This window comes from Polypterus senegalus, chromosome 2 (genome assembly GCF_016835505.1).
Source record: "Polypterus senegalus isolate Bchr_013 chromosome 2, ASM1683550v1, whole genome shotgun sequence".
NCBI lineage: Eukaryota > Metazoa > Chordata > Cladistia > Polypteriformes > Polypteridae > Polypterus > Polypterus senegalus.
The window spans coordinates 163704498-163723736 of NC_053155.1; the positions used below are offsets into that span (position 1 = coordinate 163704498).

A 19239-nucleotide genomic window follows, 5' to 3' on the forward strand; every position below is an offset into this window, starting at 1 on the left:
AGAAAAATGTATGTATATTTACATTTAAGTAGTGTTTTAGCCACCATTGTCAATTAGTTGTTTGAATGTGTAAGAATATTTTTTAGGTAACTGTTGTATTGCCATTTTGATTTTGTTGAAGGTTAATGTCTAATGTGCATTTTACGTATCATATTTTTGCCTTTTTGTTTAATCGAAGACCCTTCGACGTGTAAAAAGACCCCCGATTTCTGTAGCCTGGCTCTACAGCTTCTCAAATAGTAGGTATGCATTTCAAAAATAAGACCACAAATATATCATTTCAGTATTGCATGTCATTTTAAATGTCTTCATTTGAATAAAAATGTCAAAATATGAGTTGTGAAATGTACTTTAGGAACTGAACTTCCAAAAAAAAAAGATTTTGTCTGTTTTATTTTTAACGCAGTTGACTTTGCATTGGTATAAGTTATGCGTCATTTTAAAACTTTAGAAAAGCAGTAATGGTCACAAGAAATGTAAAGGCTGCCGGAAAATTCACACGTGCAATTCTACAGTATATATTGGTGCCGAATTTGTGTGGTATGCACCCATGTCGGACCGTTTTGGGACTTATACTGCGTTCTGAGAACTATTTTTGATTTTTACAAAAACGGGACATTTCTGTAAAAAAGGAATATTTGTAAACAAATTACCATAGTTGGTTTTAATGCTACAGGTATTGCTCTTCGTTTTGGAGATGCGAAGCCTAATAGTCCGAATGTCAAACTAACTTTACTACGATATGAAAACCTTGTGTTTTCATACAGTTGCAATATGTGCAGTTCTGTTGCACATATTTGTACATTTTTACTTTTGATTTCTAAGAAAATTTAACGTTTGTGCAAATGCCTTTTAAAATTAAACCAAATTAGTGCTAAGGGAGCAGTTTACACATACTACAAGTACTTTGTGAAATGATATGTGTTTTGCAAAGTAATCAAGATGGAGAGGACATATACTTACAATTCTAATATGTAATTATGGGAAAAATTTACATTTTGTAGGCCTTTTAAGATAAACTGTGATAAAGATTCAAAGCCATTTTTGTTACATTTCTGCAGGGAGTCACTTTTGACAGTATTAATTACTAGGCAAAATGCTAGGCATTTGCTCAAATCAAATTTTGCCAAATATTTTGCCTGCTCTACCAGCTATATGTATTGTCAAGAAAACTGTTTAGATTGTTTTGTTAGGTTTGGAATCATTTGTAATATACAGTGGTAGGCTGATCTGTGTCTTGTTACATTATTGTGAATATATTGCTCTGATTGTCCAATTTACAATGTAGACTTATATACATAGTATGTAATAGATACAGTATGAAAATCTATAAGAACCTTGCGAATGGGGAAGGTGCTATAAAAATAAGATTTATTTATTATTATAGTCCTATTAAGTAAGTTGTTCTTTACTCTTGGAAAGGATTACAATACGGTGCAAATTTTCACATCCCACAAGAGGTTCTCTTAAAACCCTACAGACTCCGACACTATCAAGGTAGACAGTGGCCATTTCCCTGCCTTTATACAGATTGCATTTGCTCCTTTAAAACTACTGGGGCATTGAAGTCCCATCTTTCAAGATCACATTCAAGCACTGCTCAGTTTGAAGATAATGCCACATTTTATTGTCAGTTGTGTGACTTCAAAGATGTTTGTAAACCAGGTACTTGCTTTAGCCACATAAGGTCACATTTTAAAGTTGCATGAAACTGTGAGATGCCCTCACTGTAACTTCCAAACGAATGTGCTTTAAAGCTTTAGCTGTCAGAGTCGGAAACATAAAAACTACACTATTAGTGATTTCCGATCATCATTAATTACTAAAAAATAACCAATCGGAAGGAGACCAGGCGACAAATGTCATGGTAGAAATGGACAACACAGAATCCGTTGTTGGCAGTGAGTTAGTTGTGGGGGAAAGCAGCTCAGTTATAGCTTGTGCAGAGACAGAGGAATTTTCTGACTTGGAGCCCATTGAGCATGAAACACTTGAACACAAACTTGCATCATTGCTTCTTTTACAGGCAAACTATTTTGCATGTTTCTAAAAGTGCAACACAACAAATTGTAAGTGAATTTAATGATATTGTGTTATTTTCAGAATTTACAACTAAACAAGCAATAAATGCAATTCTGAAAAAGTACGAATAGCATATTAATAGTTACATAGATGAATTATCAAAAGCTATTTTACAAGTTGTTTTGAAGATGAACCCTCTTTTTATAACTGCAACAGAGGACATCTTTTCAACAGACTATAGAAGGAATATATACTTTAAAAAACATTTTTGTGTAATTGAGCCAGTCGAATATCTATATGATAGAGCACACCAAAATACTTTCATTTATGTATAATTGTTTAAAGTACTTGCAGTATTGTTGAACAGAAGCTATGTTTTTGAAAGGGCTGTTTTTCATGAAGGTTTACCTGGTCAATACAAGTCTGTTCGAGATGGAGAATAGCCTTTTTGGGTGCCAGGAAAAGTGTATTTCTCTTGGAATCTACATTGTTGACTTTGAAATCTGCAATCCTTTGGGAACATCAAAGAAGAAACACAAAATTACTGCTGTGTATTGGGCGATTCTTAATTTGCCTGCAGAGTCCCGTGCTAGTTTGTCCTGTGTTCAGCTTGCAATGTTTGGCAAAAGTAATGATGTGAGAAGATTTGGTTATGACCAATTTCTTGATCCACTGACTAAAGATATAAGCACTCTAGAACAGGAAGGTATACAATATATGTCAATGTGCTCGATGAACATTTAAAAGGAACTGTGTTTAATCAAGAGGACTAGAAGCAGAATCCATCATTTTTTTTCTAATTATAGTGAATGGTTCAAAATTGCCTCTGATTCTTTTTTTAACTGCACTAATGTTATTTATTTTGAGAGTTATGAATTAACTATGAAGTCATTAGAGGAATTTTGACAGCATTCAAGCGTCTTGTATAATTTTTGAGACGATGGGAATAGGGTGAACTGCCTTCGTTTAAGCTCTCATAAGTTATTTTCTGACTGTTTTATTTCTAAATTATTTTTTGGCTTGTCTGTTTTATATTTAGCCCTGGAAGTGCAGTTTCAGTGCCATGATTTTCTTGGAGTCACAGCTGCCACATTTTGTATACATGTTATATATACAGTGGGTACGGAAAGTATTCAGACCCCCTTCAATTTTTCACTCTTTGTTATATTGCAGCCATTTGCTAAAATTATTTAAATTAATTTTTTCCCTCATTAATGTACACACAGCACCCCATATTAACAGACAAAAAAAGAATTTTTGAAATTGTTGCAGATTTATTAAAAAAAGAATAACTGAAATATCACATGGTCCTAAGTATTCAGACCCTTTGCTCAGTATTTAGCAGAAGCACCCTTTTGAGCTAATATAGCCATGAGACTTCTTGGGAAAGATGTAACAAGTTTTTTTCACACCTGGATTTGGGGATCCTCTGCAGTTCCTCCTTGCAGATTCTCTCCAGTTCTGTCAGGTTGGATGGTAAACATCGGTGGACAGCCATTTTTAGGTCTCTCCAAAGATGCTCAATTGGGTTTAAGTCAGAGCTCTGGCTGGGCCATTCAAGAACAGTCAAAGAGTTGTTGTGAAGCCACTCCTTCGTTATTTTTAGCTGTGTGCTTAGGGTCATTGTCTTGTTGGAAGGTAAACCTTCGGCCCAATCTGAGGTCCTTAGCACTCTGGAGAAGGTTTTTGTCCAGGATATCCCTGTACTTGGTCGCATTTATCTTTCCCTCGATTGAAACCAGTCGTCCTGTCCCTGCAGCTGAAAAACACCCCCACAGTATGATGCTGCCACCGCCATGCTTCACTGTGGGGACTGTATTGGACAAGTGATGAGCAGTGCCTGGTTGTCTCCACACATACCGTTTAGAATTAAGGCCAAAAAGTTCGTATGTATGCATGTATGTATCCCAAGCACTAAAGAAATAGAATTCCTGGCCATTTCACTAATTGACAAATATCCATATCTTAAAGATGCTGGGTCAGGACAAGGTTATCAAAGGTGGGCTGTGAGTCTTAAATATAAATTAAGAAATTATCGCCAGAAATTACGAGCAGCATGCTGCACAGAGGTAACTATAAATCATAAAGGGAATGGAGAAGAGTGCAAATGTCCTTTCAAAAAGCAAAAGTGAATTTTCTCCCCAGACAACTCAACTGGGAATACTGATGAAACTTTAGAAAAGGAAAGGCAGGCTTTAGAAGAGGAGATGAAGAAGAATCTTCCCAACATATTTATTACCTCAAAATGGAAATTACATTTTCATTACACAGGAAAGAGATAGTGGAGGAAGAGCCCCTGGTTCAGAATGTCAAAAAAGATGGTCTGCACTATTCTTGCAAGAACAGGTAGGTTTATATTTTTGTGCCTACAGCATTTCTATTCAAAAGTCTCTTGAAACATTTATGCAGTAGATTATATATGTAAGTACCAAATGTAGCAGTCATTTGAATTAATGAACACCTTTTTGCTACAAAACTAAAGACAACCATGTTTTACCAACAGATAGGTGCAGAGTTTTACAGAATCACAAGAACTGAGCTAAAGAAAACTTTTTTTCTTTTCATCCTTGGATACACATTCAGCAAAGCTGATTAAGTTGTACAGAGCAAGAAAGGGAGAACTTGGCAAGGATATTCAAATCCTTTTGGACAGACTTGATGAACAGGAAATATTTTTGTATTCTCTAACCAAGAGCTAAGCCCCAGAAAGGCCTATCATCTTAAGAATTGGCTCCCTCACAGAAAAGGTTTCAGGTTGGGTGGAACACATTCTTAAACTCCTCGCCCGCAACACAACCAGCTACTTCCAGGACACCACTGACTTCTTAAAAAAACTGTCTGCTTTAGGCCCCTTACCTGAGGGAACCTTACTGGCCACAATGGATGTTGAAGCCCTGTACACAAACATCCCCCATGATGATGACATATTGGCATGTGAAACGTACCTCGGACAACATGATTTACCCACAAAGTCAGTAATAGAAATGATAAAATTCACTCTGACACATAATCTATTCTCTTTTGGACAGATTACATCTTGCCTGAGTTGCCTCGAAAGTTCAATATTGTAATCTTTTTAGTTAGCCAGTAAAAGGGGTCATTTTGCTTGGCTTTTCTCTACATTCATAATGGCTAACACGGTAGAAAACCCTAGTACTACTAACCAAGAGCTGAAACAGATTCATTGACTTTAAAAATATTCAGTATTGTAAGATGTAAATCTTATACATTGTTGTGCTATTGCTAACCCAGCAAAATTGTAAAAAAAAAAAAAATTGCTTTTATTTTGTTTTACCTTTTTTTGACTAACCAGACCACTGATGTGCTTGTACTTCGAAAACCTACAAACATTCCGAAGTTGAGCAGCAATAGTTTGATGTGTGTACAGAAAGTAGAGCAGCAGATGAGGATCTGAGTGAGTAAGAAGAGTGCAGGTCTGTAGGAGATCAGTGAGGGTGTGGAGGGCTTTAAATGTTCAGAGCAGTATTTGTATTGTATTCTGTAGTTAACTGGGAGCCAGTGAAGTTTAGAGATAATAGGTGTAATATGTTCAGTGGATTTAGAACAGGTTATTATCCTGGGAGCAGAATTTTGAAGAAGTTGTAAGCGATTGATACGTTTTTGTGGGATGCCAGATAGAAAAGCATTACAGTAATCTATACATGAGGTGACTCGGGCATTAACCAATACTTCAGTACTATGTTGCGTAAGAACAGGACGAAGTCTAGAAATGTTTCGGAGATGGAAGAAGGCAATCCGAGAAATGTTACTTATATGGGAGGAATAATTTAATAATAATAATAATTGTATGTAAACGATACTGTTTTAAACCTTATTGTTTTTTCATCAGAAAACTCCGTTTCCACGTCTACCTGTATTAGTTTAAATGGCACTTTTGCCACTCAATTGGGCGGACGCGCTGACGTAACGTGTCGACTGGGCAACACCGTGAACGCAGCGTCTACCTATATATCTATGGTAACAAGGCACGCGGATCCAAGTAGCGACAGCGACAACTGCCATGTCGTATTTTCGCGCATGCGTAATCTAAAACGGTTTGGCCTCGCAGTCGTTCAGGTTTAGGAGGCTTTTATTTTGATATGCTTCGTTGTGCTTAGCAGCGGAAGCACCTTCTGTTGCTAACTTCATACTCGTTACAGCTCAAGCAGTGCAGGTCTAGGTTGTGTGTGTTTTTTTTTTTACTGAGTCATTTTTGCTTTAGTTTATTTTGAGCCGCAGGTAAGTCGAATTTATCTTATTTCATATCTTTTTTTAAATTATTTGCTATAATTATTCTGTATACTTTAAAATATTTTACGGAAATGATGTGTTTTAATCACCTAGCAACATTCTTTCCTTGGTTTGTTAAGTAGATCGGGTTTTTATTTTTTTTATTATTCAAAGTTTATCGTTCATCGTCTGATATGTAACATGCAGTTACACGATAAGTTTTAATGCTTTCCCCTAGAAAATTGTAGCTTGTGAGGAAACGATTTGTATGTTTCTAAGTTTACCTTTTTGTTTTGGGGTTTAAAGAAGTAATGAATTAGGACCTTTAAGAATATAATTATCATTTTAGCAATAGACGCATTACAGAAAAAAATAACCCCCATATGGTTTAAGTTTAATTTATACACCGATTACAGAATTGCTGTTTATAAACTGTAGAATCCATTTTTTGCCAATATGATTGGTTAACACTTTTACATTATTACATCTTTTCATCAGTAATCTAATATAAAATACATTGCTAATAATGTTCATATCAATAAATCAATAAACACGAACTAGATTACAATATATCGCAGTACATTTCGAGTTCCTGCTTCCATGCAGTAGAATGAGCTTTCCCTAAGTACCCAGATTTCTTCCAGGCTACTGATTTTCAGGGGGCAACTGGAGAACTACCTTTGGCAGAGCACTGTTGGACTACTTCATTTTTATTCCTTATTTGCTCCATTCTCAATTTTATTTCCGATTTGTTAAGCTGTAAACGCGGTTTTCTTTATTTTAGTGCAGTCTAATTCCGTAACCCCATGTTAACTAAAGCTGTAAATATCTTTTGCATGTCCCTAAATTAATTTCTTTACAGCCTGTAGTACTGGGGTGTTGCGCCGTGTTAGCCGTTATGAATGTAGTGTGAAGTCAAGCAAAATGATACATTTTATTGGCTAACTAAAAAGATTCCAATATGCAAGCTTTTGAGGCTCTTCAGGCAAGATGCAATACAGAAACTGGAGTTCCCTGTGTTTATATACACACTAGGGCAAATAACATTGGAAAACCTTTTAAGTGAGACATTTAAATGTAAAAGATGAATAGACCTCATCAGGCTAAGATTCATTAGACCGTTTTTCTTCTCGGTTTTTTGTTTCTGCTCTCCCTCACAGTCCTGCTTCCCTTTTTCAAAATAGGGACATGACACAGCAGCAGCAATCCGCAGCTCTGTGTCAATTAGGGTTACGGGTGATCCTGCATCAGTCCACCAAATACAGGGCTGTCCACTCCCACTTCACGAATGGGAACTACTCTCACCACAACACCACACACTTCCCCAACACGAGGTTGCGAATATGGCAATTATTTGTTTAAAAGCTTGACATCAGCGGTGGACCTCTGTTTACCACATGCTAAAATGATACTAGTGTGTGTGTGACTGTATTCACCTTGTAATGAAGTGATGCCCCATCCAGGGATTCTGCCTCGTGTCCAATGCTTGCTGGAATGGATGTGTCCCTGTATTGATGGATTTAATCATTAAACCTCTATCCTTTTGAAAGATATTGTGGCAAGGTGTCCTTTTGAATTGCCCAGAACATCCATTAAATTTCCAACACCGCGAAGCCGAACATTGTTTTCTCACTGATCATATTGCACACTGCCAGCTAATGGAATCTTCCAGATTTACGTTAGGTACACATGGGAATATAAATAGTACACCATGCAAGATGCTGCTGCTACACAAGAGAAGTATAAACCAGGCCTAAAATATTTGCGGCATCCAAGGTATTTGCACCATTATCATGTACAATAGCAATTTTGCTGGGAGGAATTTTAAATCTGCATACAACCTTCTCCAACCAGTCAACTGTGTTGGATGCTGGTGATAAGGTAGACTGACTCATGTTCCAGTCTCCTCCAATAAAATGGCATGTTACACCAAAGTAGGCTTCAGTTGTCACACTTGTCCATACAGTGGGTACAGAAAGTATTCAGACCCCCTTCAAATTTTCACTTTTTGTTATATTGCAGCCATTTGCTAAAATCATTTAAATTTTTTTTCCTCATTAATGTACACACAGCACCCCATATTGACAAAGAGAATTTTTGAAATTGTTGCAGATTTATTAAAAAAGAAACTGAAATATCACATGGTCCTAAGTATTCAGACCCTTTGCTCAGTATTTAGTAGAAGCACCCTTTTGAGCTAATACAGCCACGAGTCTTTTTGGGAAAGATGCAACAAGTTTTTCACACCTGGATTTGGGGATCCTCTGCCATTCCTCCTTGCAGAACCTCTCTAGTTCTGTCAGGTTGGATGATAAACGTTGGTTGACAGCCATTTTAGGTCTCTCAGAGATGCTCAATTGGGTTTAAGTCAGGGCTCTGGCTGGGCCATTCAAGAACAGTCACAGAGTTGTTGTGAAGCCACTCCTTCGTTATTTTTAGCTGTGTGCTTAGGGTCATTGTCTTGTTGGAAGGTAAACCTTTTGCCCAATCTGAGGTCCTTAGCACTCTGGAGAAGGTTTTTGTCCAGGATATCCCTGTACTTGGCCGCATTCATCTTTCCCTTGATTGCAACCAGTTGTCCTGTCCCTGCAGCTGAAAAACACCCCCACAGCATGATGCTGCCACCGCCATGCTTCACTGTGGGACTGTATTGGACAAGTGATAAGCAGTTCCTGGTTGTCTCCACACATACCGCTTAGAATTAAGGCCAAAAAGTTCTATCTTGGTCTCATCGGACCAGAGAATCTTATTTCTCACCATCTCGGAGTCCTTCAGGTGTCTTTTAGCAAACTCCATGCGGGCTGTCATGGGTCTTGCACTGAGGAGAGGCTTCCGATTGGCCACTCTGCCATAAAGCCCTGACTGTTGAAGGGCTGCAGTGATGGTTGACTTTCTACAACTTTCTCCCATCTCCTGACTGCATCTCTGGAGCTAAGCTAAAGTGATCTTTGGGTTCTTCTTTACCTCTCTCACCAAGGCTCTTCTCCCCGTAGCTCAGCTCGGCCGGACGGCCTGCTCTAGGAAGGGTTCTGGTCGTCCCAAATGTCTTCCATTTAAGGATTATGGAGACCACTGTGCTCTTGGGAACCTTAAGTGCAGCAGAAATGTTTTTTGTAACCTTGGCCAGATCTGTGCCTTGCCACAATTCTATCTGAGCTCTTCAGGCAGTTCCTTTGACCTCATGATTCTCATTTGCTCTGACATGCATTGTGAGCTGTAAGGTCTTATATAGACAGGTGTGTGGCTTTCCTAATCAAGTCCAATTAGTATAATCAAACCAAGCTGGACTCAAATGAAGGTGATTTCAAGGATGATCAGAAGAAATGGAAAGCACCTGAGTTAAATATATGAGTGTCACAGCAAAGGGTCTGAATACTTAGGACCATGTGATATTTCAGTTTTTTCTTTTTTAATAAATCTGCAACAATTTCAAAAACTCTTGTCTGTCAATATGGGGTGCTGTGTGTACATTAATGAGGAAAAATTTAATTTAAATGATTTTAGCAAATGGCTGCAATATAACAGTGAAAAATTGAAGGGGGTCTGAATACTTTCCGTATATTGGTGGCAATTGCAATTTTGCTTTTGGCAGCTTTAATGCAAGTCTTCACTTGTTGAAATATCTCCTAATCTATACTCTCCATCAGTTTATTAAAATGTGTCCTTTAAAGCAGATTGAAACCTGGATTGAGCATGCAAATCATTGGAGAGCATGGAGAATCATTTAACTACATTTTTCGGAGTGATCTCATGTTAGTTACCAGAATATTTAGGACACAGGCTGTCAGGGCAGCTGATTGCTGTGCTGTGCATGTGACATTTTTACTCAAAATGTACTTGGACTTTTTGTTTTTGGTTTTTTTTTTTGTGCTGAAATTAGAATACAGTATACAAGTCTTTAAAATTGAATATTTTGACCTCTTTCTATGCAGTTGATAAGTATTGTAATTTTTCTTTTATATTTTAAAAATTAAATGTTACATTTAAATGCTAATGTTATAAATTGTTTCTTTAGTAGAGTTGTAAAATTACTTAGTCACTTTCTAAATCATGTTAATTTTCTTTTGGTATAGTGTCACAGTTCTGCGGTGTATGTGTTCAATTATTACTCCTGAAATTTTTTATAAATGTTTCCCTATTTCTAAGTAAGTTTGTTTCACAAAAGTGTACACCCGATTGTACTTGTTTCACCAAGGAGGTGGCTTGCATTTGTATCTAATTGAATGTCGATGAATTAAAAAACAAAAGACAAAACTCAGTCGCAGGAATATAAATGCTGAGAAACCCTGGAATAATTAAGGCTATGCAAGCCAAATGCATTAAGAATTAAATTCGTCCCAAGTAGACTGCAGAACTTCCTGTGTGTGTTTGACACGGGTATGCTGACAATGTACATGTGTAATGCTACTAAAAGTGCGGCAGTAACTTCCACCCCATGCTGTAGACTCCAGTACGTGAGCATCTCTCCACGATTAGTATCTAGATATGACGGTGTATGTGCCCAAAAAAAAGTCTGAATGCATTCTTGTGCCATTGCTCGCATTCTGAAGTGTCAACATGGCACAGCCAGATCGAAACAGTAGCGTGGAGATTTGTCTTTTAAATATCTTTGTACAGAGTTAATGGGTGTCAAGTAAAGAATAATTTATTACTGTTATTAGTATTTTTCTAAATCTATTTTTCCAAATCCCTTTGAAGAATTTATTGGTTATAGAACATTTTGTACGCAAGCCAAATCGATAAAAGAAACAACATTTTAACAAAGTTTACTGTCCACTGTTAATCATGGAGCAGTCGGTTAAAACTATAGTAACACGTAGTACACCTACAATTTTAAAATGCAGACTTCATGACATTGCTGTGTGTGAGGAAACTGTGGGCAGGTGGCTGCATGTGCATGTTTATTGATGGACAGGCATTTTGTATGGAGCATGTGTTTAAATCAAAATAGAAACTGCACGCAAACATGCATGAAAACTTGACAACTGTATCTTAGTGCGCTTCCATGGAATCAGAAAGGGCACTAAAAAGGCATTTCTAATGTTTTTCATGTCTTGCTTGCATTTTGATGATCTGTTGCATATTCATCCCTTCATTCATCATTTTGACACAAACGTAACCAGCCTGTCGTTGAAATTCACCATTTGTGATACATCGCTGCGATGTCAGCTGTGCCACACTGTTTGGAAATAGTGGAGGCAGTTCAGGTGTAAATCAGCCTCTAGCATAATACAGTTCACAAATCCCCAAGGTGGAATCTCCCTCCGTACTGACACTTAGTTAATAGCACATTCACCCAATAATAAAAATGGCCTTTTGCATCTGTTACAATATAATTAAAGTTTCAATGATTTCATTCACCACTGGCGAAATAAAGCAGAAATAATAATGTTTATATTGTCCACTTTGAAGCAACAAAATTATTAATTTTAATAGTACATGCAAAGGATGTGGTATAAAAAAAGTTAATGTTTTTGAGTGAGTAGGCACCACTAGTAGCTTTCGTTGTTTCTAGTTGGTAGAACAGCCAATTTCTATATTTTTAATAAACCTTGTTTTCTTTGCATATAACTTTTATATTTTGACATCTTGTAAAGCATTTTGAACAACATCATTTCTGTGAAAGTATGCTATAGAAATAAACATTTTTCTAGAGATTTATTTAATCCTATGTAATAATGTAGTAGCCCTGAGCTGTAATTTAAAGCTATTATAAATTTAAAATTATCGCATATAGTGAAAGAATGTGAGTGATTGTGTGATGCTTTTAAGTGCTTGTCTAAATGTTTGCAAAACACCGCAGCTCACATCTGGGCATTTATTTGTCTTGGCAGAGTTCTATATTACTCTTCTTTCCCCTTTTTTTTTAATGAGTAGCCTTTGTCAGAATGCTTCAATTCCCACTACTGTTTACAAGGTATTGTACTTTATAACTTATCTTCACCTTTCCTTCTACATCTGTAACTTTGGGTAATTATTTAGAGTAAAAGGACAAGCAGGAGTTAAATAATTACTTTATGAATAATTTCAATAATACATTATTTAATAACAAAATGTAAAGTACATTTGAGTTGGCAACCATACAACCTGATAAATGCTGATATGTAGTTTCATGCAGCACACAGACTTGCAGTTACTTTAAATGTCTCTAGTTAAGTCATCATTTTATGGCTTTCTTCAGGACAGGCAATATGGCTGCAGAGTTATGCTCCTTAGTGTGGTCTTCCTTTCAATTCATGGTGTTTCAGATGCTTCACCATCATGATGGTGAGAAAGAGTTGCCCCTTCATGATGATATTGTAAGAGAGATAGGGAGGGGTAAAGCAAGCAAATTTATAGACACTGCAGCCAATAGGGCTTTGTGGTACTTAATAGCTTCTGATTTAAAGCCAAATAGGTAAATTTAGACTAATGAAATTCTGGTGTAAAAAAACATTGGTTTCACATCTGCCCCCAAAATCATTTATTGACCTAATGCTTGCCAGCTAAGTAGTCTGCTTTCCTGTGGGGGTTGATTGAGAGAGTCCTGTAGAGAATCTCTTGTAAAACTGGTTTTAGGCACTTCCCCTGACCCTGTCATAAAATTATAAAGACTCCGTTCTGAAGGGGAGGTTCTTAAACATCAAACCATTGCTTTTTTATCAGTGATATAACATTAATATTAAATTGTTCAGGCGTCACGTTGGGTAGCACTGCTGCTTTGCAGTTGGGAGACCCAGGTTTGCTTCCCGGGTCCTCCCTGTGTGGAGTTTGCATGTTCTCCCCGTGTCTGCATGGTTTTCCACAGGGTACTACAAAGACATGCAGGCTAGGTGCATTGGCGATCCTTAATTGTCCTTAGTGTGAGTGTGTGCCCTGCACAGGGTTAGTTACCTGCTTTGCACCCTGTGTTGGCTGGGCTTGGCTCCAGCAGACCCCTCGTGACCCTGTAGTTAGGATATAGCGGGTTGGATAATGGATGGATTACATTGCTCTGTCTAAGTTACAAATAAAGACATACAAAATATTTATAACTTTCACACCATAACAACATTAACTTTCAATTTCATTATTAATATCAGTAACAGCCCTTGGGGCTGAAAGGTTGCCGTGGAGGAAGATGAGGAGCAAAGTTAAACACATAGCCAAATTCTTTTTAAAATGACTACAGTTTCACAAAATTATTTTTCTTTTATCTTTTCCTTCCTTTTAATTTACTACAGATGCGTACTTGAATCAGATTATTTCAAGACCTACCGAAAGCTCTACCTTTTTATATGAAATTCTGTGTTTTTTTTAGCAGAGAGCATCAGAGAACTTTGAGGTAGTTTTGTATTTTTTTTTTTTTAATTTATGATGCTTACCATGACTGTGAAGAAATAACTTTAAAAATACTGTACATTTCTTTTATATCTTGAAATAGGTTGTTTAGAAATTACTATGAGGTTGCAATTGCAGTTTTATTTCAGATTGGGATTTGACTGTGGAGTGATAATGTATACACACTAAAATTGAATCTATTATTTGTGTTTGATTCTATACCTGGGTTTCAGTCTAAACACTAATTTTTGTTTGCCTTTAGGTTTCTTTGCAACAATGGTCTGTCTTCATGTAAAACATGGTGATGAAAGCCAGTTTCTCTTCAATACCACTGTTGATATTTCGATTGATGTATTAGTCAAACATATTTCAACTGTTTATTCCCTGAGACTAAAAGTCCACAGAATATGTGCAGGTAACTGTTTATTCGTTTCATTATGTGTCCTTAAGAGAGCATCTCTGTCATTATAGCAATCGGATTCAACACTCTGGACTCTTATTAGAAATGAGATCAAAAAAGGACTAAATAGTTACCTCCACATTCCCTTTCCCAATTGCTCTAATTACAGAATACTGTTCAAATATGTACTGTCTTGGGATTTAAATTGTTTAGAAAATAAATTCATGTTTCACTTCATCTAAGGCTAACAGGTTTTTTTCAAAAGTTATAATTATCTTCCAAAAATACAGCTCATTACCTCAATTACCTCAAAATGTATAAACTTGAAGCTAAACCGTTTCTATGTTCGTATCCCAGCTATTTTTCTTTAAGGTAATATTTTACTAATTAAATTGACACATTTCTACCTATAGCTTCAGAATTTAACAAGTGTCTGGAATATTTAATTAGAGCATCACATTATAGAATATAATAGGCTACACCCTATTTATCAACTATGTAGTCATTGAGACATCGTTATATTTCACATTTAAGATAATCAAATTACTCCTGAACAAGTAGTGATGGGAAAAGAAATCGACATCTTACACTGTATCAAATTACTTAGAATTTAAAATATATTTTTCGTTTTTCAGATTTTCATTATTTTTTTATGCTTACGATATATAAACATTTTTATAAGCAATGTGGCAATAATATGAAATTAAGTTCAAAGCTATCTTATGTAACAATGTGTTACTACCTTAACTTAATACTACAAAATGTCAAAAAAAAAAGTTCAGAAGCAATGTCTCTTACCACCAGTCAGTGAAATTTGTGAGGACACAAGCATGAATTAAACAGAAAAAAGTGTTCTCTTATGGGTCTTAATGCTAGGATAGTACAGGGTGGCCCACGGAAAAGTGGCCCGCCTCCACCAAGACATGGTGAAGAGAAAAATGATCAAATTTGGTACTCTCATTTACAGAAGATGTTGAAAGTGATCATATTGTGCGTCAATACATCTCTGTGCCCATTTCAACATGTTCATGTACACTCTTTGAAAATGTGATACAGAGAATCAATCCCATGACATTGCAATGTTCAAATTCAGTTCATTTACAGTTCGTGGATTTGTTTCATACCCGCTGCCCTTTAAATGACCCCACAAGTAATATTCGCACGTTGTTAAGTCTGGCGATCATGGTGGCCATAAACCATTGCAAAAGGTGATTATTTGGGATAAAAATGTGTAAATAAATGCAACAATTCTTCAAGACTAAGTATTCATCTGTTTAATGGATTAAAATCTACTGGCTTTGTTTCAGTGTAAATTAAATGTATTAATGTGGAATCAAAAAGATTAATATCAATATTGTTAGGAAGAACTCCATTAAAGCATCAATTCTGATTGCGATTATTTTTTAAGGTATTGTAAAAAAAAAAAAGTGTTTTATTCGGTACTTATATTGTTTTACTACAACATCATTGACTGTGCAAATACAACTCTTGATAAAATATTCTTGCACATTGAAACAGTTAATTCATTTCGACAGCTAAAATATTGCTGAAATGCATGCATATGTCTATTTTAAAGACATTTGTAACTGTTTTTTTTTTGTCTATAAAAGTATCCAGTTTTGTTACAGAAATTTTTCAGTGTTCAGTTCGTAATATAAATAAACTTCTCAAAAAATTAAACACTTAGAAAACACATCAGATGTCAGTGGGGAAACAAAAATCATACTGTACATCTATACTCGTATGGACTGGGTAATGTGTTAGAAATGAAAGGATGCCACATTGTAGGTTAATAATTTTTATTCCCATCAAACAGACACCCTGAAAATAAAAGTGAAAAGTGATGTGGCCAGCTAGTCCATTTTGCCGAAGTTTCATTGCAGCAACTCAGAATTGCACTCGGTAGTTTGTGGCCCCCACATGCTTGTATGAGTGCTCCTAATGAGATGATAGATGGTATACTGGGGGTCTCCTCCCAGATCTGGACCAGGGCATCACTGAGCTCCTGGACAATCTGAGGTGCAACCTGTTGGCATGTTCTGTCAAATTCTATCGGATTTAGGTCAGGCGAGATTGGGGGCCAGTCAATGGTATCAATTCTGGTATCATCCTCCAGGAACTGCCTGCATACTCTTGCTACATGATGCTGGGCATTGTGGTGCACCAGCATAGGGTCTGACAGTGGGTCCAAGGATTTAGTCCTGATACCTAATGACAAGCATGGTGCTGTTGTCTAGCCTGTAGAGGTTTGTGCGTCCCTCCATGGATATGCCTCCCCAGATCATCACTGATCCATTACCAAACCGGTTATGCTGAACAATGTTAAAGACAGTATAACGTTCTCCATGGCTTCTCCAGACCCTTTCACCTCTGTCACATGTGCTCAGTTTGAACGTATTATCTGTGAAAAGCTCAGGGCGCCAGTGGTGGACCTGCCAATTCTGGAATTCTATGGCAAATGCCAAACGAGCTTCACGGTGCTGGGCAGTGAGCACAGGGCCCACTAGAGGATATCGGACTCTCGGACCACCCTCTTGAAGTCTGTTTCTGATTGTTTGGTCAGAGACATTCACACTAGTGGCCTGCTGAATGTAATTTTTTAGGGATCTGGCAGTACTTGTCCTGTTCCTCCTTGCCGAAAAAATTGAATCCTCTCCATACTCTTGAGACTGTGCTAGGAGACGCCACAAACATTCTGGCAATGGAACATATTTATGTGTCATCCTGGAGAAGTTGGTCTACCTGTGCAACTTCTGGAGGGGTCCAGGTATCGCCTCATGGTGCCAATAGTAATAAAGTAATAAAAATAATTATTCGCCTGCCTGCCTGTCTGTCAATCTACATCTGCATCGACACTGACCATGGCCAAATGCAAAACTAGTGAAAAAACAGAAAAGATGAGGAAGGAAAAATGTTAATGGCCTCCACCTGTTGAACCATTTCTGTTTTGGTGGTTGTCTCATTATTGCCCCTTTAGTGCGCCTGTTAATTTCATTAACACCAAAGCAACTGAAACTGATTAGCAACCCCCTCTGCTACTAAACTGACCACATCAATATCCCAGAAGTTAAATTGACTTGATGCTATACTCCGATTTAAAAGTGTCTCTTTAATTTTTTTGAGCAGTACTGTATATATATATATATATATATATATATATATATATATATATATATATATATTTTTATATATAAGCATAGGTAACCTTATGGCTTCGTGGTGGTATTATAGGCCAAGATTACTGTGTTTGAGTCCTGGTTGGGACAGATTGGGTTAATTACAAATTTTAATCTGACCCGGTGTGCATGAGAAATTTTGGGAACTGGACTAGGTATAGCCTGTTGGTTTCAGGTCAACCTAATGTACTGCAAAAAAGTGGTATTTGTAGGTTTCATTGCTATAAACAGCAATGTGTTGAGCAGTTGTATTTGCAAAGTATTTTTATAGTACTAGGGTGTTGTACCGTGTTAGCCATTATGAATGTAGAGAAAAGCCAAGCAAAATGACACCTTTTATTAACTAAAAGATTACAATATGTAAGCTTTCGAGGCAACTTGCATATTGTAATCTTTTTAGTTAGCCAATAAAAGGTGTCATTTTGCTTGGCTTTTCTCTACAAAGTATTTTTTATAAAAGGACAATTGTTTCACTAGGTTTTGAAGAACAGAGTTTGGTAGTTGGGATAGTTGGTTAATGCTCTGATACTGTTAAGAATGACTTTTTTAATTGAATATTTATACTGACATTTACAAACGCTGCATGAAAAATGAATTTTTTTTCCAACCAATTAAGAACTTATTTTACATACATTTCATACAGTTCAACCGTGCACTGTTAAAGTCTTAAATTTGACATGTTGAACTGAAATGTGTTTTTAATTATTTCTTGTTGTGCACTGTTAAATAAAATAGAAATGGAAGAGCTTGCAGAACATGGAATAGCTCTCCCTCCGAATATGCAAGGACTAACAGAAGAACAGATTACTGAGTTAAAACTGAAAGATGACTGGGCAGAAAAATGCATTCCAAGTGGTGGAGCAGTCTATATAAAGGATGGTATTGGTAGGCGTAATGGTCAAGGTAAGCACCTGTTTAATTGAACTTTGAATGAAAGTTGATATATAATATATATAGTATATATAATACATACACACTAGCAAAATACCCGCGCTTCGCAGTGGAGAAGTAGTGTGTTAAAGAAGTAATGAAAAAGAAAAGGAAACATTTTGAAAATAACAACATGATTGTTAATGTAATTGTTTTGTCATTGATACGAGTGTTGCTGGCATATATCTCTGTCTCTGTACAGACCAAAACTTAGGACACACCTCCTCATTCAATGTGTTTTCTTTATTTTCATGATATTTACAGCATTCCATTACTCTCCTTCTTGGTCAAATAGCCCTTACACAGCCTGGAGGTGTGTTTGGGGTGATTGTCCTGTTGAAAAATAAATGATCGTCCAACTAACCTGACATCTGCACAACACAACTGCTGGTCCCAACCCCATTGATAAAGCAAGAAATTCCACTAAATAACCCTGATAAGGCACACCTGTGAAGTGAAAACCATTTCCGGTGACTAACTGTTGAAGCTCATCAAGAGAATGCCAAGAGTATGCAAAGCAGTAATCGGAGCAAAGGGTGGCTATTTTGAAGAAACTAGAATATAAAACATGTTTTCAGTTGTTTCACCTTTTTTTGTTAAGTACATAACTCCACATGTGTTCATTCATAGTTTTGATGCCTTCAGTGAGAATCTACCAATGTAAATGGTCATGAAAATAAAGAAAACACATTGAATGAGGAGGTGTGTCCAAACTTTTGGCCTGTACTGTACATGTGTACATATATACACACACACTATGGGGTGCCAAACAGGCAAATACATTGATTTTGTGAATATATAAAGTCAAAACTTTTATATATAAAGTCATTCCCGAATATATAGTTTTGACTTTATATAGTTAAATTTAGTCATCATTGCATAACCTTTTCTTTACTATAGAGATTTAAAGACTAAATTCAACTTCCATTCCTAACAAAGATGATTTCTGGCGACTAAATAGAACCCACTTATATCCAAATTCGAGCTATTGAGCTGTTGCCTGCCTGCCTGAATAAGTCACCCTCGCTTCGCTGTTACTTTTTTACCGTTCATTTAATCATGGCTAGTGGCGGAAAAATTATAAAATGGAAGGAGGATTACACTGAGTATGGCTTTACCAAAACAATTATTGATTGCGAATCGATTATTCTTAAAGCTTCAATTGGTGATCTGTTTTTCTGT

At 36.6% G+C, this 19239-nt stretch overlaps 2 protein-coding genes across 2 annotated transcripts in view; one reads left to right on the top strand and one right to left on the bottom strand.

Moving 5' to 3' along the window:
- Nucleotides 1–19239, bottom strand: part of cfap298 (cilia and flagella associated protein 298) — a 103380-nt gene that overhangs the window by 55944 nt on the left and 28197 nt on the right. The window lies entirely within an intron of this gene.
- The window catches only part of LOC120523525 (cilia- and flagella-associated protein 298-like), a 33873-nt gene continuing 20706 nt past the window's right edge, over nucleotides 6073–19239 (top strand). Inside the window, exons 1-3 of the mRNA XM_039744921.1 lie at nucleotides 6073–6261; nucleotides 13814–13966; nucleotides 17863–18030. Coding sequence (XP_039600855.1) covers nucleotides 13828–13966; nucleotides 17863–18030 — 307 coding nt within the window. The 5' untranslated portion in view covers nucleotides 6073–6261; nucleotides 13814–13827. The remainder of the gene's footprint in view (nucleotides 6262–13813; nucleotides 13967–17862; nucleotides 18031–19239) is intronic.